Source organism: Ornithorhynchus anatinus, chromosome X5, assembly GCF_004115215.2.
Source record: "Ornithorhynchus anatinus isolate Pmale09 chromosome X5, mOrnAna1.pri.v4, whole genome shotgun sequence".
Taxonomy (NCBI): Eukaryota; Metazoa; Chordata; class Mammalia; order Monotremata; family Ornithorhynchidae; genus Ornithorhynchus; species Ornithorhynchus anatinus.
In genome coordinates this window covers 30,448,291-30,469,858 of record NC_041753.1, presented here as the reverse complement: position 1 = coordinate 30,469,858, position 21,568 = coordinate 30,448,291, and the positions used below count along the sequence as shown (strand labels likewise).

Here is a 21,568-nt window from a genome sequence, read left to right as displayed (position 1 = left end):
GCATTCATTGGGAGCGGGAAGAGGGTAGTTTCAGGCTAGTGGAACAGTGTGAGAGAGGAGTCAGAGGAAGGAGAATCAAGGAGTTGGGTACAGTTAGAAGGTGAGCTTGGGGAGAGCAAAAAGTGCAATCTTGGAAGTAGAGGGCGAGGAGAGCCAATATGGAAGATGGGAAAAATTGATGGAGATAAGGAGTTTCTGCTTGATGTGAAGGGAGTTGGGCAGACACTGGAGGTTTTTAAGGAGTGAAGAGATGTGTACTGAGCAAAGCTTCTAGAAGATGATCTCTGCAGTAGCATGTAGTATAGACTGAAGTGGTAGATGGTATTTGTTAAGCACTTACTATGTGCCGAGCACTGTTCTAAGTGCTGGGGAAGACACAGGGGAATCAGGTGGTCCCACGTGGGGCTCACAGTCTTCATCCCCATTTTACAGATGAGGTAACTGAGGCACCGAGAAGTGAAGTGACTTGCCCAAAGTCACACAGCTGACAAGTGGCCGATCCGGGATTCGAACCCATGACCTCTGACTCCAAAGCCCGTGCTCTTTCCACTGAGCCACGCCGGTAGATACTGGAGTTTGAACCAAGGTGGTGGCTGTTTCGTTGGAGAGGAAGGAGCCAATCTGGGAAATGTCAAGGAGGAAGAACCAGCAATATTTAGTAGTTGATTGAATATGAGAGCTGAAAGACAGTGAGGAGTAGAAGATGTCACCAAGCTTATGACCTTCTGGGACTGAGAGGATGATGGTGTTATTAACAGAGATGGGAAAGTTATGAGAAAGAGTGGGCTTAGGAGGGAAGGCGAGAAGTTCTGTTTGTGACTCTGGTGAGGTATCTAAGGGGAGATATTTTGGAGGCAAGAGGAAATGCAGACTAGGTTAGAGGTCGGGGCTGGAGAGGTAGATCCACATAAAGGTGGTGACATGAGCAGATATGCTCCCCAAGAGAGTGCAGAGGGAGAAGAGTGGGGTCCCAGAACAGACCTCTGTAGGACACTCATGTAGTGAATGAGTGGTGAAGGAGGAGGTAGCAAATGAGACTGATAAGGAACTGATGGGAAGTAGCATGGCCTAGTGGAAAAACCATGGGCATGGGAGTCAGAGCACCTGGGCTCTAATTCCATCTCTTCCACTTACTGCTGTATCATCTTGGTCAAATTGCTTAACTTCTCTGTGACTCAGTTTCTTCAACTGTAAAATGAGGATTCAATATCTGTTCCTCCTCCTACTTAGGCTGTGAGCCCTATGTGGAACAGGGGACTGTGTCCACCCTGATAAACTTGTACCCCAGTGCTTAGAACAGTGCTTGACACATATTAAACAATGAACAAATAACATAAAAGAAAAAAAAAGAACAGCAGTTTGGTAGGAGAAGAATCAAATAATAATTATTGTTGGTGAAAGCAAGATTGGAAAGTGTTTCAGGGAGGAGAAAATGGGTTGTAATATCATGGCAGCAGAGCGATCCAAGAGGGTTAGAACAGATTAATGCCCATTGGATTTGGCTACAAGGAATTCAGTGGTGACCTTGGAGAGTGCTCTTTCAATGGAGGAAAGTGTTCAAAAAGCTGATCATAATGGGACAAGAACAGAGATGGTGGAGAGGAATTGAAGGCAGTGTACAACCCTGCTACAGGGATTGGACAGGAATGGGAGGAGGGAGATAGGGCAATAGCTGGAGTGGGGATCCAGAGAAGGCTTTTGGGGAGTACGTTTGAAACAGAGGGGAAGGAGTCGGATCATCTTCCTACAGAAACGCTCTGGGCATGTCACTCCCCTCCTTAAAAACCTCCAGTGGTTGCCAATCAACCTCCTCATGAAACAAAAACTCCTCACTCTTAGCGTCAAAGCTTTCCATCACCTTCCCCCCTCCTACCTCACCTCCTTTCTCTCTTTCTACTGTCCAGCCTGTACATTCCGCTCCTCTTCTGCTTGCCTCCTCACGGTCGCCGTCGACCCCTGGCCCACATCCTACCGCTGTCCTGGAATGCCCTCCCTCCTCATGTCTGCCAAACTAACTCTCTTCCCCTCTTCAAAGCCCTACTGAGAGCTCACCTCCTCCAAGAGGCCTTCCCAGACTGAGCTCCCCCTTTTCCCTCTCTGCTCCCCCTCCATCCTCTGCTCCTCCCCCTTCCCCTTCACCTCCCCCCAGCTGAGCCCTCTTTCCCTCTGCTCTCCGTCCCCACCCTCTGCTCCTCCCCTTCTGCTCCCCCTCCCCTCCCCACCCCATCCTCTCCTCCTCCCCCTCCCCTTCCCCTCAGCACTGTGCTCATTTGTATATATTATTTATTACCCTACTTATTTTGTTAATGAGGTGTACATCCCCTTGATTCTATTTATCGTGATAATGTTGTCTTGTTTTTGTTTCGTTCTGTTTTGCTCTGCTGTCTGTCTCCCCCGATTAGACTGTGAGCCCATCATTGGGCCGGGATTGTCTCTATCTGTTGCCGAATTGTACATTCCAAGTGCTTAGTACAGTGCTCTGCACATAGTAAGCGCTCAATAAAAACTACTGAATGAATGAATGAGTCTTTTGAGAGTGTGAAGTTAAAGATGGCAGTGAAGAAGGGACAAGAGTAGGGATATATGTTTTTCAGAGGTGTGAGGGGATGGGACAGAGGTACAGGTAGAGGGGACAGATTAAGACAGCAAATAAGAGACCTCTTGAGAAATAAATGAGAGAGAAGAAGAGGGGCTACTAGATCCATGAGATGGTGATGGAGAGGCTCTGGGATGTTCACACCTGGCAGTATGTATATTACCAACACAGTAGTTGGTGAAGCCATCGGGGGTTAGGGAGGGAGTCACTGGGGGAATTGAGAGCAGCAACAAAAGAATAAATTGGGTCTCTACCTAGTTTGTTTAGTGCTTTTCCTTCACATCTCAGGAGACCCAATTTATTCTATTGTCACTGTATGTATATAAAATTATATAAATTCTCTGACTATATAAGTCAGAGAATAATGGTATCTTCCAATGAGTCCAAACAAAGCTGCAGAGAAATAAATTAACCCTAGCAATCAATCCAATCAATGGTATTTATTTAGCACTTACTGTGTGTAGAGTACTGTATTAAGGACTTAGGAAAGTACAATACAACAGAGTTGGTAGACACAATTTCTGCCTATAAGGAGCTTCTAGTGTACAGGGGGAGACAGACATTAAAATAGATTATGGATACTTCATACTCATACGAATTGTACATTCCAAGTGTTTAGTATAGTGCTCTGCACACAGTAAGCACTCAATAAATATGATTGAATGAATGAATGAAAGATCCAACACAGACCCAAAGTATTGAGTGACCACTCCCATTAGAGTTTTCTTTAGGATAAATGTTAGAAAATACATCCTGCTGGCATTTTCTTTCTTTCTTCTTTAATGGACCCCATTGCTTTTACAGGACATTCTGTCTGGGAATGTGGACAGAAAAGCAGACTAGCCTAAGAGAGTAGACAGCTGACTATGGATATCTATAAGATCAGGAGAACTTTCAAGTTGGAATGAACAACAGTGGAGAGCAGCCAAAGAAGTATGGGAGGGGAATCCATAGAGAGCCCAAATATATGATGATTCTGGGATTTGGGAGGGAAATTGAGGGTGGAGAGAGAGAGGGATGTTACAGGGGATGGAGAAGGAGGAATCAACAGTAGCATGGCAAGGCTTCCAGAGTTAGGTTTGGCTTTCATACACTCAGAAATTGGATTACTCTCCCTAGGATTATAAAACTGGTCATTCTAAATAGTCTTAGAATATGTTGAGAAAACAGGTCCTAGTTACAATGGGACATTTAAAACCTGCCTATTTTATATCAAAGGGAAAGGGTCTTAAAGACCTAGGAAACCCTAAGCAGCATAGCCTAGTGAATAAAGCATGGGCCTGAGAGTCAGAAGGACCTGGGTCCTAATCTCGGCTCCTCCACTTGTCTGCTATGTGAACTTGGTTAAGTCACTCCACTTCTCCGGGCCTCAGTTACCTCATCTATAAAATAGGGATTAATATTAATATCGTGAGTCCCATGAGGGAAATGAGCTGTGTCTACCCCAGTACTTAGTACAGTGCCTGGCCCAATAGTAAGCACTTAACAAATGTCATTAAAAAACAAAACAAAAACCCTAAATGTACAGGCTCAGAGAGGACAGGAATGTCAGTATTTACACTGGTTTCTAGCAAGAAGCTAAGGAATGATTTGGAGCAGGATCACTCACTCATTTATATATCTTGAAACTACCAAGAAGCAGTGAGGCCTAGAGGAAAGAGCTTGGACCTGGGAGTCAGAGGACCTGGGGTCTAATCTCAGCTCTGTCAACTATCTATGGTGCGATCCTGGGTAAGTCATTTCACTTTTCGGTACCTCAGTTTCCTCAATCTGTAAAATGTGGATTCAATATCTCTTCTCCCTCCTACTTAGACTGTGAGCCTCATGTGGGATAGGGATGGTATCCAACTTGATTATCTTGTATTTACCCTCGCACTTATAACAGTGCTTGGCATACAGTAAGCACTTAGCAAATACTATTATTATTATTTTTATTATCATTATTATTATCCATCAGCAAGTCCACCAGTTTCAAATTCTATTTTGGTTCTCCTGAAACTGTCTTGCTCTACACCCTGAACATGGAAAGATTTATTAACATCTGTCCTATCTTTATTACCTAACATATTGGAGCACTCATTGACCTATCTCAATTCAAAAAAGGCAGAAAGGGACATGGGAATAGAAAGGGCACAGCTACAATGAGGGTGGGGAGGGGGCTCATCCAGGTTCCTTCATTCAAGCATATCCGTTACTTCTGAGGGCTTCAACTTTGATGTAACCCTAGAGCAGTGGCTACTCCCTGGCCCTCAGGCATAGGCCAGGGTTTTGAGCACCCATTTACATCTGCAATGAATTAAGACTGACCTTTCTTCACAGATGTTAACCTCCCCGCCCAGCATCCCTCCCTTAGTAACCTTCAGACTAGATTCCCTCAGTGCATTTTCTTTGGCATTTCCCATGAAGACCACACAGAAGTTCAGGTGCTATACAGTCTACCAGTTTCATTCAGCAAACAATACAAGGTGTAGACTTTGACCTATGAAGTCCTACAGTATGAGGGCTTTTGCTGATCCTGACAATTGCATCTTTTCCTTGCACCTCATGACAAAAAAGCTCACCAGAGGTTCTCTTCCTCATGACTTCCAGATTTAAATTTTTAAGAACTGGAAGAAGTATTGAGCACTTACTATGTGCTGTACTAAGTGCTTGGGATAGTACAATACAACAATAAACAGGCACATTCTCTGCCCCAAGTGAGCTTACAGTCTAGAGGGGCAGACATTAATATAAATAATTGAAGATAAGTATGTAAGTGCTGTGGGGCTGGGAGGGGGGATGAATAAAGGGAGCAAGCCAGGGCGATGCAGAAGGGAGTGGGAGAAGAGGAAAGGAAGGCTTAGTCAGGGAAGGCCTCTTGGAGGAGATGTGCTTGCAAAATGGCTTTGAAGGTAGGGTGAATAATTGCCTGTCAGGTATGAGGATGGAGGGCATTCCAAACCTGAGGCAGGATGATGACGATGGCATTTATTAAAGCGCTTACTATGTGCCAAACACTGTTCTAAGCGCTGGGGTAGATACAAGGTTATCAGGTTGTCCCACGTGGGGCTCACAGTCTTAATCTCCATTTTACAGATGAAGTAACTGAGGCACAGATAAGTTAAGTGACTTGCCCAAGTTCACACAGCTGACATGAAGCTATGACAGCAGATATGAAGAGGGAGGGTGTTCCAGGCCAGAGATGGGACATGGGCGAAAGGTCAGTTGCGAGATAAAAGAAACTGAGGTACAGTAAGTTGGCATTAGAGGAATGATGCATGTGGGCTCAGTTCGGTCTCACCTTTACAACATTGCTAAAATCCACTCTTTCCATTCCACCTAAACTGCTACCACACTAATACAGTCACTTATCTTATCCCACCTGGATTACTGCATCAGCCTCCTTGCTGACCTCCCAGCCTCCTGTCTCTCCCCACTCCAGGCCATATATGAGTCTGCTTCCTGGATCATTTGTTTGGGGGGTGAGAGGTTGGTGGCGAGATAGAACTTTGGCATCAGAGGAACGAAGTGTGTGGGCTGGGTTGTAAAAGGAGAGTAGCTAGGTGAAGTAGGAGGGGGAAGATGATGGAGTGCTTTGAAGCCAATCGCGAGGCGTTTCTGTCTGATGCAGAGGTGGCTGGGCAGCCACTGGAGTTTCTTGAGGAGTGGAAAAACCTGGGCTGAATGTTTTTGTAGAAAAATGATCCAGGCAGCAGAGTGAAGTAAATTCTGGAGTGAGGAGAGATAGGAGGCAGCGAGGTCAGCAAGGAGGATGATAAAGTAATCAAGGCGGGAGAGGATAAGTGATTGGATTAATGTGATAGCAGTTTGGATGGACAGGAATGGGAGGATTTTAGTGATGTTGAAGGTCAAACTGAAGCAGAAGAGAGACCTCAATTTTTTTAATGGTATTTGTTAAGTATTTGCTATGTGTCAGGCACTGTACTAAGCACTGGGAGAAGATAATCGAGTTGGACAAAGTCTGTGTCTCACATAGGGGCTATAGTCTTAATCCCCATTTTCCAGATAAGAGGACTGAGGTGCAGAGAAGTTGATTGATTTGCCCAGGGTCACACAGCATAACAAGTGGTGGAGCCGGGATTAGAACCCAGGTCCTCTGAGTACCAGGCCTGTACTCTTTCCACTACGCCACGCTGCTTCTGGAACACACTTTTGGAACACACTTCCACTGGAACCACAGTTCAAACATAATTCCTAGTCAGGAAATCAATTGTATTTATTGAGCCCTTACTATCTGCAAAGCACTATACAATGGAGGTGGCAGACACATTTCCTTGCCCACAGCAAGGTTACAGTCTACAGGGGGAAACAGTCATTAAAATAAGTTAAATTTAGTGGAAATGGCAGACTCTAAGGATATGTGCATAAGTGCTACTATGGGGCCAGGGCTAGAGTGAAAATTGAAGTGCTTAAGGGGTACAGAACCAAGTGCATAGGTGTCACAGAGGGGAGGGCAAATAAAGTGGGGAAATAAGGAGCTAATCAGGGAAGGCCTCTTGGAGAAGTGATTTTAATACGGCTTTGAAGGTGGGAAGAGTGGCAGTCTGTTAGATAAAAAGGAGGAGGGAGTTCCAGGCCAGAGAGAGGATATAATAATAATAATAATAATATTTGTTAAGTTCTTACTATGTGCCAAGCACTGTACTAAGTGCTGGGACAAATACAACATAATTATGTTGGACATCATCCCTTTCCCACAGGGGGTTCACAGATTAAGTAGGAGGGAATAGGATTCCCCTCTAGACTGGAAGCTCGTTGTGGCCAGGGAATGTGTCTGTTTATTGTTATATTGTTCCCTCCCAAGCAGTTAGTACAGTGCTCTGTACACAGTAAGTACTCAAGTATGAATGAATTATTTAATTCCCATTTTACAAATGAGGAAACTGAGGCACAGAGAAGTTAAGCAACTTGTCCAAGGTCATACAGAAAGCAAATGGCAGAGCCGGAATTCATAGGCAAGGGGTTGGTGGGGAGATAGACGAGATCAAGGTACAGTGAGTAGGTTGGTGAGAGAGGTTTACCTGTTGAATTTAAGACAACCTAGACAGTCATTCTGGATCATCTTGGGTAGTGTTGGCCTGACAATATGCTGACATTTTTCCCTAATTTTGAATCTTGCTTTATCCCTTTATCCCTGTCTAGATACCTAAATAAGGAGAACTTTTACCAAAGTAAAAGGCAAACTTAGATACAATTTCTGAAGGGTCTTAATTTGAAAGGATGGATGCTTTTGAAAATATATATTTCCTCATTCTTAAGAAAAAAATTCTATCTTTACTCCGTTGTAAGAGCAAGAGATAGAAGAGTTAACATGTCTGAGGCTACTAGATGCTGAGTGAAGAAAAAGTCAGCATAAACCACAAACCAGGACAGAGAATTTTAACATAACTTTATTTTCTTTGAACAATTTTTTACACATATTATTAGTTCACTAAAGGCACTTACAGCAAATACAATGAACAAACTCTATTTTGGGTTCAAATGAGGAAGCATTATAAGTGCCAAATGAAAGAAGACTGAATTACAATTCATTATACGCATTGAAGTCACTTCAAGATAAGCGCTTTAAAACAGTAAAGAAAACAACATGCTACCAATGCTACTCTCCTGTGCACTGGAAAACAAGTTATAACTGCTAGGCATCCCCAGTTAGAATACCCTATTATTTCTACCACAACCTTCTTGAGCTGGAAAGTTTTTGAACCATGTTGGATCATTTAAAGCTTTCGCAATAAGCCATTTTGAGTAAAGACTGAACCAAGAACAAACGCGTTTCTCTTCATGATTAGAACTTTCCCTCCGTTTACGCTACCTTGTCTGAAAGCTCTTGGCAACCTGTTCTGTTTCTTCTTTGATGGCTTTCCTCAAGTGCTCTTTGGAGAAGAGACGTTTTTTCGGTGGTTAAAAGCCCATGTCACTAATTAAAATAATTCAGCCACTAGGAATACGGAGAAACAATAATACTACTAGATTGGGGTGTGGCTTTTCCCTTTTTGGAACAGGAGAAAAACTCCAGTTTCACTTTGTAATGTATCAACATAAGAAGATAAGGACTGATGGCAGAGAACCCTGAAGAGAGGACTGTTAGGACAGCCGGGACAAAGTAAAAGATTTCCAGGTTTTTTAAGAAGCAGACTAAGATGAAGTGAGAAATCCACAGGGCGGTGATCAGAAACACCAGAGATATACTGAGTTTAGCTCCTCTGAGGATCGCAACCTCTGAAGGATCCTCTCCAATCCAAATGTCTCCATAGGTGGCCTTCTTTTGCTCCGAAAGCAGAAAGAAAATGTGGAAACAGATGAGGACTGAGATGATCAAAGGAAGAAGGTCAATACAAATTAAGAATATTTTCTCATAGTAGTAATCTAACTGTACATTTTCAAAGTCAATCTTGCAATTCTCATAAAGCACACTGGTGAACTGGACAAGAGTGTCATTTCCCACAGACATACTCTCAGACTTTGTCGAGTAAGCCAAAATGGGAATGCAAACTACAATGCCAGCAGCCCAGAGGAGAAAATTCACCCTCAAGTGATTCTTTCGGTGGTTCGAGTTTCCCGTCTCATTGAGAGGGTGGATGATTCGGTCCAATTTACGACAGTAAAGCAAGGCTAAATACAACATGAACCAGATGGAAAGAGTAGTAGTCAGAACCTCTGTGAATCTGAGAACCTTGCAGCCAGCTGAATCCAACATACCACCTGAAGAATAAGCAACCTTCATGACGTTCACCACCAAGTTCTTAATGAGGTGGTCAAAGGCCAGACTGAAAATAAGCACAAAGGAGGTTTGCAACCCCCTGCTGCTGCATCTCCTAGTAGAATAGATCAAAAGCGTGTTCCCAATTAAGCTCACCAAGATCAGAAAGATACAAGTGATGATCTCTACTGTGTCTGCAGATGGCTCCATGGTTTATGGTGAATTCATTCTCCCAGATGTATTTTTCCTTTTCAGAGTAAGTCTCCGGGCTTTGAGCAACTAGAATAGAAAATAATCAGCCTGAAAAAGGTCATCTTTAACCCAGCAGGTTGGAAAGATGGCTTCTGGTATCACCCTGACAGGAGGAAAACAATCCATAACATAATCCTGTCGGCTCAGAGGATGTGTGGCTGGAAAACAGCACTCACTCCCCCTTCCTTTCCTCCCTCCCCTCACCTCCCCACACTCCCAAGAGGAGATATACTCTGTCATCTCATGGGGAAAGTACAAAGGAATAATCACAATTAAAAGTTTGTGCAAATATGTTCATAGCATTGTTACAACATCCAAGACATGCTGTACTGAAGCTTTCAACCCATTTGGGAAGGAAAAACCATTGCCTATAGCTCTAGAGAGGGAATTCATTCTGCCTCATGACAGCCACACAAAGTAATATCATTGATCTATGAAATGTCTACAGGGTGCAGAGCCCTGAGCTATGTGTCAAGGAAGACACAATTAAATTCTACAAAGGAAATGGTGCCTGCCCTCAAGAAGACTTTCATCCTTGTAAGGGGGAGAGGAGGCAATGCAGAGAAGATTTTATTCACAAGAAAGAACAAACAATCCACGACAGTCACAGGTGATTGGGAGTCCAGCCCATGCAAAAGTCTGACCCATCAAGAATCAGGGTTTTCCAATTTATCTCATTGGTCCAAGCACAGTAAAGACTGTTTCTCCCAAACACTGTGGCTGTGGTGAAAAGGTTACGGCGTCAGTCTAGGGTTAGGGTTTCAGTCCATCCTGGCCTCTCCAGCACAGTAAAACTTCCACCTCCTCAGCAGAACTACTAGTCCATCCCTCCATGAGACAATAATTATATATTATAATTATATATTATAAATTATTCATTTATATCTCTCACCCCCTCTAGACTGTAAGTTCGTTATAGGCAGGGAAAATGTCTGCTAATTCTGTTAGTGTACTCGCCCAAGTGCTTAGTACAGTGCTCTGCACATGGTAAGCACTCAATAAATACCACTGATTGACTGGTTGACAGTGGAGACAGGCAAGTTACTTCAGGGGTGCCAAAGTGAATTGGCCTAGTCTAGCCCTACCCTCAGGTCTAGTTTGATCAATCAGTGGTATTTACTGAGTGCTTACTCTGAGCAGAGCACTGTATTAAGCGCTTGGGAGAGTACAGTTAGTAGAAGTGATCCCTGCCCACAAAGAGCTTACAGTCTACAGGTAAATGAAATGCAAGAGGCCCGAGGACACAGCTCTACACTACCCTGCCAGCCAAGTAGGGGTCAGATGGGACACACTGTTGGAAGGGAAGGTCAGGGGGGTCAGAACTAGCCATGAGGGCAAAAGGAACGGAGGGTAGGAGGAGATATGGGTCCTGAGCCCACTATGGGGTCAGAGCGGATATCTTTCTCTCTTTTACTTCTAACTTCTCAGCCACACATGGTCACCGCCAAACCAGTGGCCTAGAGACTGTCAGTGTTTCCTTCTTATTTGACTTGGCTTTCCTAGCCAAGAAAATCCACATGCCCATTCACTTAGCCAACAGATACATATGCAGCTATCCTTCCTGTCAGTGACGGTCACCCATAGCTATATGTGTCTGTGGCTGAAAAGGCCTGTGAGGGACCGAATTAAGTTAGTTAAGGTCGAGGTATAATCAGGGTAGAGATGCTAAATCCAGTCCAGCCATCAGAGTGTTTTATGTGCAGGTGAGCCTGGAAAGTGTTCAAAAGTACCAAACACCACCATGGTCAGTCATGCACTCTGTGTGGAGCATGGACACAGTCCCTCTGATGCCTTATGAAAGGGACAGACAGTACTATGCACATAGTAAACGCTCAAAAAATATGATTGAATTAATATAATCCCTGTCTGGGAGGAACTACAAACTCATGGAAACAGGATGAGCATCTATTAAGCAAGACAAGTGCTTAGTACAGTGCTCTGAATACAGTAATTACTCAATAAATACCACTGATTGGAAAAAAAAAGACACAAGATTCGAGACAAAAGAAGAAGAGGGCAGCGGGGCTGGAACTGAATCATCGGCATCCTCAAATCCCAAGATGACCATCATCTAGGTCAACAGTAGCCCTTCTGGGCCATACCTGGGGTGGGTTTGAGAAACCCAGTTCTCCACTGCCAGGTATGTAGGTTTCCGAGAGGAAAGGTAAAGCACCCTCCCTCCCCCAAAAGCCAATCACTGGCAACCCCGACCTAACATCTCTGTGGTTGCTTGAGAGCAATGGGGTTCAAAGATTCTCCACCATGCCAATTTACTTTGGCTTGGGACTTCACACAAAAGAAAAAAAGCTAAAGGAGGATCTATACCACCTAGGCTGCTTTCCACATTGCAAAATTGCTAAAGTTTTGAACATTTACTTAAACTTGCAATCAAATTTAACACAGCTCAGATGTAAATGCTTTTTGTGTGGCTTTCAGCAATCTAGATTTCCTCCAAAGCACATGTGCAGAGCTAATATTAAAGTTTTTGAACATAAATCTCAAAGTTCCTTGGATCCTGTTAATTAGAGACTGATGTTCCTTCATGCAATTACAGGTCAGAGAGGAAAAACACACTGCCTACTCTTGAGCATTAGATCTGTACAGTAGCTCTTAGATAAACAAACTCTGCAGGCAGAGGGAAGAGCATTTACATTTTTAAATTGCGTATATAATATAAATAAATGTCTCCCATAAAGGGAGGTCTGAAACTTGATTCTAAATCTGTATTCATAGGAGGAGTCAGAGCCAGATTCAGCAAAGAACAGAGCAGAGCAGATGGGCACAAAAGGGGCTTTCTTAACAGAGAAATTCACTGGTCCATTGGATTGCTCTCGTGGAGGCAATGAAAGGATCCCAGTAGAGGAGTTAGCAAATCTTGCTGGGGCCTCTTTAGCCCCAGGACCTGGTAAGGGTTGGCGAAGGGCCCAAGCACCTGGTCCTTTTCCAGTTCAGTTCCTATGCTGAACCCATTTGATCTGCCTCTAAGGTGATCTGCACCTTAGGGGTCCACTTTCCTCACTCTCCTGATCCCCCTCCGACCCAGGAGGGTGAGGCCTTGTTTGAGGGACTGAAAGTCATACCTTCTGGGGAATTCCTGCTAACAGTCCCAGTTCAAATGATTTGATCCTTAGGATAAGTGCACACAGGCCAAGCCCACTTTTGCTTCCTCCTCACTGCACACTACAAGAGGGGCCAAGGCAAATCACATGCTTAGGTAGACCCAGATTCCATCTAGCATGTAAACTGAGGGCAAACTGAGCTAAAGATTTTGAGATTTCCATGGTGCTCTCTCTCCAGTGTTTCCTCAGTTTTAAAACAAATACGAGTCCAGCTTATTTCACTCAGATGCAAAAAAAGAAAAATTCCAAGAAGTGATAGATTAGGAAATGATCTTGAATCAGATGGTTTTAATGGAGAAATCTTTCTGGTTATATAGTCTCTCTCTCTCTGCTTTAAATGAACACAGCAAGGATGTTAGTTGATTATCAGAAACTTCTGCACAGCCATCAGAAATTACTAACTAAGCAACATCTGTCCTTCCAGGGGCCGGGGAGAAAGAAGACCCAAGGGGACCTACAGAGAGGAACGGCAGATGGTCCTGGAAGAGAGCTAGCCATACGTTCCTCCTGACTGGCTCTTTCATTGGCCCTTCTGTCTCTCTTCACCCAAGCGCTTGACTAGGCACCCCCCAATTCCAATCACTGCCATCCCATCAGTTGACTTTTAAAAAACCAACTCCCTAGGTTGTGTGAGTGGGTGAGTGTGTGTGTGATTAAGTGAGACAGAGACGGAGGAGGAAAAGAAATTTTACTCTTGGGCTAAAGGAGCCTGGGAGAGGAGAGAGACTGTAAGAAGATTATAAGGTAATACTTAGTTCATGCTCAGTTTTCAGGGCCTGGGCCTGAGAAAACCACCCTGTTTGATTTACAGGAGTTCCAGTGGTATTCATTCATTCATTCATTCATTCATTCATTCAATCGTATTTATTTAGCACTTACTGTGTGCAGAGGACTGCACTAAACACTGGGAGAGAACAGTATAACAACAGACACATTCCCTGCCCACAACGAGCTTACAGTCTAGTGGTAGGTGGCTCTTTTCTTACTGAGGTTCAAAGGAGAGCTGTGCAGCTAATTTAGCACCATCCATATACCCAGAGCTGGCATTACATGAGCCTAAATAATAAGAGTGGTATTTGTTAAGTGCTTATTATGGGCCAGACACAGTACCAAGTGCTGGAATGGATACAAGTAAATTGAGTTAGACACAGTCCCTGTCCAACAAGGGGTTCACAGTCTCAATCTCCATTTGAGGGATGAAGTAACTGAGACAGAGAAAAATGAAGTGACTTGCCCAATGTCACAGGCAAATGGCAAAGCCTGGATTAGAACCCATGACCTTCTGACTCCCAGGCTCATGCTCTATCCACTAAGCCATGCTGCTTCTTACTACATCAGGTCTAGAGCCTAAACTCGTGGTCTGTCTGGCTGAGGGAGAGAGAGGGAGACCCATGACTACGCACCACTAGATCTTCCAAGCTGGGCTTGCTTAAGTTCACTCTCCCTGTGAATAAAATCCAGTTGATTTCTCACTTGCTTTTTTCCCATCCTCTCATACCTCATCAGGATTTTCAGCAGGAGATAACACACAGTTAAATGCTTTAAGTTCCTCTGTGGAAAAGGGCTCTATTACTGCAAAGTATCATCATCCTTATGCCAGGTTGAAAAAAGATGAGAAACAGACTATTACTCAAACTGATAACCCTTGTCTTATTAAAGGAATTTTTGAACCATCCTATTTTTGAAAAACATCAACAACCAGACATGTTTTGACATTACTTTGGCAGTTCCAACAGAAAAGGACCCAGGGTACAGACTCTGGAACAGGACTCAACTCATCTTCCTGAGACTACTAATTTATTTCCCCATCATTTTTCTAAATAGAAGCGAGGGGTTGGCTATTTGGGACCAGCCCGGTAGATGGGCTTGATTTGTTCTCTTTTTTCTTCTACTGTTTTTCATTTGTAATTTCAGGAGAGATTCTTTCTAAAGTCAACTTGAAAACTCACAGGAGCCACAGGAGGAGTAGGGGAATCCCTGTTAAATTATTTTAGCAATGGCAGACATTTTCCTATAAGAAGGTATGAGAGCCAACAATGGGCTGAAAGAGATGTGATTTATTTCAGAGGTGGCACAAATTCCAAGGCCGGATTACCTTATCCCTTATCACGTTTATTCAGAAGTTTCTCCAAGTTCAAAAGTTCACAGTGGCAATTTCAATAAGCAAGCCAGAGTGAAAGCGCTGCTTTTAATCAACCCTCAACTACAATCATTATGCCGTAACAAATCTTGGTGACAGGGTGGGGCGTGGGGGGGGGGAGCATACTGGTAATTCAAACATTGTCAAGATACAATTTTTTAATTCAAACTTGTGGTTTTCAAAAAGTGAATTAAGGGAGTAGAATTGAGACAGAAATAATGGCCCTCCAGAATTTCCTGCCCCCTCTGACTTGGCCTAGTAAAGATAAGAGGATTACAGGAGGGAAAAGCCCTCTCTATCGGTGAAGGAAGCAAGGAAAATATTTTCTAGGACTGAACACAAACTTCAGTCAGATAAGGAGTAATCGTGGGTCTGCGGCAAATGTCACCAACGTCTCTCCGATGAGAGGCTATGTAGTGGGGCCTTTAAAGAGATCAAGGTGTGTGTAGAAGGGGAAAATATGAGAGATCCCAAAGGGAAAAGGTTTTGTCTGTCTTGGAAATTATAAACTCCAGTTCATACTTCACTCTGCAGTCCAGGTCATTTCATGTTAAAGAACCGTTTGTGGTTGTCCATCCACCTCAATGTCAAACAGAAACTCCTTACCATCGGCTTTAAAGTACTCAATCAACTTGCCCCCTCCTAACTTACCTTGCCCATTTCCTATTACAATCCAGCACACTCACTTTGCTCCTCTAAGGCCCAAATACTCGCTATAAATTAACCTCGTCTACCTTGCCCACCAAGCCCTCGCCCACCTCCTGCCTCTAGCCTGGAACTCCTTCCCCCTTCATATCTGACAGATGACCACGCTTCCCACCTTCAAAGCCTTATTCAAATCATATCTCCTCCAAGAGGCCTTCCCTGACTAAGCCCTCATTTTCCCCTACTCCCTCTCCCTTCTGCATCATCTTTGCACTTAGATTTGTACCTTTTATTCACCCTACCCCCACAGCCCTTGTGTAGGTACCCCAAATTTATTTTGATGTCTATCTCCTCTTCTAGACTGTAAACTCCTTGTGAGCCGGGAACACGTTTACCAAATTTGTTATATTGTACTTTTCCAAGCACTTGGTACAGTGCTCTGCACACAATAAGCACTCAATAAATATGACTGACTGATTAAACCACTCTGTTTAGTATTTAGTAATATGGAATAGATGCAGAGTCTATTCCTTAAAGCATTTATTATCCCAAAGTGTCGAGGTCTGCTCCTCTGTCTCTCCCTTAAATTTTAAAGGGCTCCCGTGAGTTGTAAAGTTGACACCAAGTACTGCTAACCATAGGGGAGCGAGTCTTAAGAACCCTCAAACAACCAGAAAAAGCTGGTGTATAGTATCCCGAAGATTCAGGCAGTAACAGACTTATAAATACATTTGACGTAGAACTAGGCAAGGAGTATGTTTTTTAACGAATAGAATGACTCATTATCCTATTAAGCTCCATGGTCTTTTCCAATAGGAGAGGTCTTTGCAACACCATCTACTCCCCACATCACATTTTTAAAAAGAATGCTATTTTCATATACTTGAAAATGACCAGACACCACCCACCTGCAGTGACCTCTTTCAATCAGGGATGACTTCATATGTATTACTGTACTCTAGAGGTCTGCACGAGCTTGACTTCTGGGATCTTAACCCACTAGCTGTGCTTTCCCTAGCAAGTAATGATAAATTGTGGTTATTTGTTAAGTGCTTACTGGGTGCCAAGGATCGTCCTAAGCACTGGGGAAGATGGAATATAAGCAGACTGAACACAGTCCCCATCCCAGATGGGGCTCACAGTCCAAGGAGAGGGAAAACAGGCAATGAGTCTCCATTTTACCGTAGAAGAAACTGAAAGTGACTTGCCCAAGGCCTCACGCCAGACAAGTAGCAGAGCTGGGATCAGAACCCCAGTCTCCTGACTCCCAATCCTCTCCACTTTACACTAGGCTATGCTGCTTCTCTGGCAACATTCGAAGTCCAGCTCATCTGGATCCTGAATTTTTACAAATTTGTCAACACCGTAAAGGCACATGGCCCCTGCAGATGATTCCTAAATCTACCTCTCCGGCACTGATCTCTCTCCCTCTCTGCAGTCTTGTATTTCCTCCTGCCTTCAAGACATCTCTACTTGGATGTCCCGCTTGCACCTCAAACTTAATACGTCCAAAACAGAACTCCTTATCTTCCCACCTAAAACCCTGCCCTCCCCATGACTTTCCTTTCACTGTAGACAGCGCCACCATCCTTCCTGTCTCACAAGCCCATAACCTTGGCATTATTCTTGATTCCTTTCTCTCATTCAACCCCCATATTCAACCTATCACCAGTTCAACCTTCACAACATTGCTAAAATCTGTCCTCTCCACTCCATCCAGACTGCCTCCATGTTAATCGGAGCACTTATTCTATCGAAGCAGCAGGAGGGCATTAAAATTGGGGGCTTAGAATATAGTCTGGCATTCTGTACACATTTCCATTGTACTGAATCCACAAATTGCCCTTCATATTACTGAAGCCCACAACCTTGGTGTCCGTGACTCCTCACCATCACCCTTGCTTTCCCTGCTAATTTTTTTCTTCCAATGTGTTGCGGCTCCTCCCCATCCACTCCACTCATAGCCAGTTAACTCCCCTGGTTTAGGCACTCGTCAAATCACAATTGTTCTCATCGCCTCCAGCCTCTCCACCCTTCAGTCCATACACCTCACTGTCAGCTCCATCACCTTCCTGAAATGTCATTGTGCACATCTTGTGATTCCTCAAAACCTTCCTGTGGTTGCTCCCCTTCCTCCATATCAAGCAAAGACTACTGGCTTTAAGTCTTTCCATCAGGACTCCCTCATTCTGCTGCCCAACCTCCTGCTCATCATTCTTCTCGAGCCTCCCTCTTGGCTGAAGCCTGAGCTCATCTTACCTGCCTTCCACCCCTTGCTCACATCCCCAAAGCCTAGAATTTCCTTCCCCTCCACATCAGCTCTCTCCACCTTCAAAGCTCTCCTGAAATCTCTCCTCTAAAAACCCTTCCCCTACTTGTTGATTTTTATCGACCCTTCATCCACCTCTTGTGCTTAAGTAGTCATTTATGCCCATCCTCAGCACTGGTAGATGAATGCAGTCTTCTAGACTTTGAGCCCGTTGTGGGCAGGCATTGTCTCTACTTGTTGCTGAATTGAACTTTCCAAGCGCTTAGTACAGTGCTCTGCACACAGTAAGTGCTCAATACATATGATTGAATAAATGAATAATCCTGCCTTGATTACTGCATCAGCCTCCTTGTTGATCTTCCTGCCTCCTCTCTCTCCTGACTCCATACTTCACTCTGCTGACTGGGTCATTTTCTACAAAAATGTTCAGTCCATGTTTTCCTACTCCTCAAGAACCTCCATTGGTTGCCTGTTCACCTCCTCATCATATGGAAACTCCTTACATTGGCTTTAGAGCAGTCACCTTGTCCCCTCCTACCACACTTCTCTTCTCTTCTACTACAACCCAGCCAGCACACTTCGCTCCTCTAATGCCAACCGACTCAACTGTGGTTCCTTGATCTCATCTATCTCGCTGCCAACCTCTCACCCATGTACTGCTTCTGCCCTGGTATGCCCTACCTTTCCATATCTGACAATAACTCTCCCCACCTTCAAAGCCCTATTGAAGGTGCATCCCTTCCCTGACTAAGCCCTCATTTCCTCTTTTCCCACTCCCTTCTGCATCACACCAACTTGCTCCCTTCATTCACCACCCACCCTCCCTCAGCCTCACAGCACTTATGTACATATCCATTATTTATTTATATTAATCTGTCTCCTCTTCTAGATTAAGCTCGTTGTGGGCAGGGAATGTATCTGTTATATTGTTGTGTTGTACTCTCCCAAGCGCTTAGTACAGGGCTCTGCACACATTCATTCATTTAATTGTATTTATTGAGCACTTACTGTGTGCAGAGCACTGTACTAAGCACTTGGGAGAGTACAATACAATAATAAAGAGACACATTCCCTGCCTACAATGAGTTTATAGTCTAGAGGGATGAGCTTACACATTAAGCACTCAGTAAATATGACTGATTGACTGATTGATTGAAATAACTGGTGAGTTAAAACAGCCAAGTCAGCAAGCAGTGGGTCCCAACTCCTGTGGAAGCAGCAGCAAGAGCCCTTACTTGAGCAGTAAATACACGTTTGCATGTTCCTTGTTTTGCCTTTATTTCCCACAGATGGGAGAGAGTAAAATCCCCCACCCCCCTCCCCAATTCCATTCACATATGCTCTCTCCCAGGCTGCAAAATTGGCTGTGGGATACAGGCAGCAGCAGGAAGGGTGGGGGCTGACAGAGCACAGGCCAACTCTGGGCAAGTTCAGCTTGATGCCAGCTCCATGAAGCAGAGAGCCCTGCCTGAGCTGGGAACTGAGCCGAGGGTCCACGACGTCCAAGCTTGGAGGCTGGGTGGGGCTGGTACCAAGCCGAAACCCATCAAGTTTGGACACTTGCCTTCAGCCTCTTGATCACTGCTGGCCTGGGAAGGCAAAAGGGGAAGCCCAAATGTGTGCTGAAATGTTCCACTTTAATCTGGCTTCACTGCTCGCCCAGTGAGGAGCTATGAAGGGCTATTTCACCGAGAGCTGCCCCTCCCAATGCTGCTTGGGCTGGGCCACATTGTGGGCCCTGGCAAAACCCAATGGATATTTAAAACAGCCTCTCTCTCCAGTGAGTCTTGGAATCGCAGGGGTTCAGGCAGACCCAATTCCAATCCTGTTATATAGGTTGGTTGGCTTGGGCTGCGAGGGTTGGCACCTCAAATCAGTCTCTTGGGTACTCACCCTGAAACGGACCCAACCACACAAGGCCTAGCAGGAACTCCAGGATCTAGGCGTATCGACAGAAAGTCACTTTCAGTTTGTTTGGAATAGAAATCTTTGAAGTTTACAAGAACCGCACGTCTATTATGAGGGAATTTGAGAACCACATTTTTTGGGGAAGAGCTTTATAAATGGACTGTGGTTGGGAATTACCTTGCACAGGAGTATAATTAGCATATCTCCAAGAAAATATTTAAAATTTGAGGGTAGACTTACTATTTATATGCCAAAACCTGAAAAAAGATTTTATCTAACCTCAATTTGATATGTGTTTACATACAAATATATATATGTAAATCTGTTTAGAAGTCATATTTTTTGAACAGCCTTTGTATAGACTTTTGCTGACCTTCACGCAGATGTCTGGGCTTATGAACTAAGCTCTTAAACAAAGAACTTGAACATACTCATGCCAATAAGTTTGTATTCTACTAAAGATTAAACAATCTCAAATTATCAACTCACTTCTGGAGCATTTAGCAAGAATCTGAATGTCGGCACATGCAGCTTTGGGCATCTTGCCTAGAAAAATAAATGCTTTCTTTAATTAGTCCTACAGGAGAAGCCATAGAACTGGAAATTAATATTTGTTATTTTAAAACTGAAACAGCAACATTCTTCTTATACTTTGTAAAAGCTTAATATGCTTAATTGCTTACTATATGCTTAATCCTAATGAAAATATAAAAATAAATAAAAGGCAAGTTGATCCATTTAAAAAGCAATGTTCACGGAGTTGGATCAGTTTATGTTTTTGTTCATTTTAAAAACTCCTACTATGTTGATCACTGAAAATATCAAATATCTGACAGTCGCATAATATTAACATGATTTCTTTACGATAACCCTGCTCAAAGACGATAGTCTCTGTCTGGGCAATTTTCATTTCAATTGCTTTTGCTGGAAAGCTACATAAATATCTCAGTCCAGTTCATCGGTTCACTGATATACAGATGAAAATCTAATCAAATGACAACCCCTCTCCCCCCGTGATATATGTGTGTACACACACATAAGTGATAGTAGAAGCCAGACAGCCACTTCATCTGAACACCCAATAAAACAAGCTCCACCTTCTTCATAAGTCATTCTGCAAAAAAGTGTTTCTAGTGTGGACTAATTAGAATTAAGGTATTTGTTAAGTGCTTACTATGTGCTAAGCAGTCTACTACGCACTGGACTTCTACTACTACGGTTGGGATTTTGAACCGCAAATATCAATATAGAGAGAGAGGGCTATATTGACCTGTTCTTCGGGTTTGAAGATGAGGCTACTGAGTGTGAGATGCCAATCATGCAAGTGGGTATGGCTGCACATTATGTCTAATGTGCAGTAGACACTCCTTTCACCATGGTGTGTACATAAAGATAATTACTGGCCCCTACTACAGTGCCTGGCACACAGTAAGCACTTAACAAATACCATTATTATTATTATTATAAACTCATTGTGGGCAGAGAATATGTCAGTTAGATTGTTGTGTTGTACTCTCCCAAGTGCTTAGTGAAGTGCCCTGCACACAGTAAGTGCTCAGTCAATATGACTGATTGATTAATTGACTAGTGCATTTGTAGGATATTTACTGAGTGCTTACTCTGTGTGCAGAGCACTATACTGAGAGCAGGCACTGGTGTGTGTCAACAAGAGCCAGAAGTGGAGTCAAAAGCTAGCCCTTTTCCAGCTCTGAAGGATGAGGAAGGGGCTAGGTGTGGCTAACTATCCTGCTCCCATATTTGGCAATAGCTTCACCCCCCTGGCTGACAATCTCATAGGGATGGGTGGCCTCCTCATCCCATAAAGTTGATGCCCCTGTTGGATGGTGGTCTCCTAATTCTCATAAAGTTGATGCCCTTCTTGATTGATGCCCAATGCCAGGATGTATACCTTTTTTCAATTCATTAGGTTTTGACTGGC

At 43.8% G+C, this 21,568-nt stretch overlaps 2 protein-coding genes across 3 annotated transcripts in view; both read right to left on the bottom strand.

Annotated features, from left to right (window-relative positions):
* LOC100076747 (synuclein alpha interacting protein) overlaps window positions 1-21,568 on the bottom strand; it is a 173,394-nt gene that overhangs the window by 98,042 nt on the left and 53,784 nt on the right. The window lies entirely within an intron of this gene.
* On the bottom strand, window positions 8,535-9,506 carry LOC114807860. The gene has a single exon (XM_029054598.1). It carries the CDS (start codon window positions 9,504-9,506, stop codon window positions 8,535-8,537), a length of 972 nt encoding a protein of 323 aa, XP_028910431.1.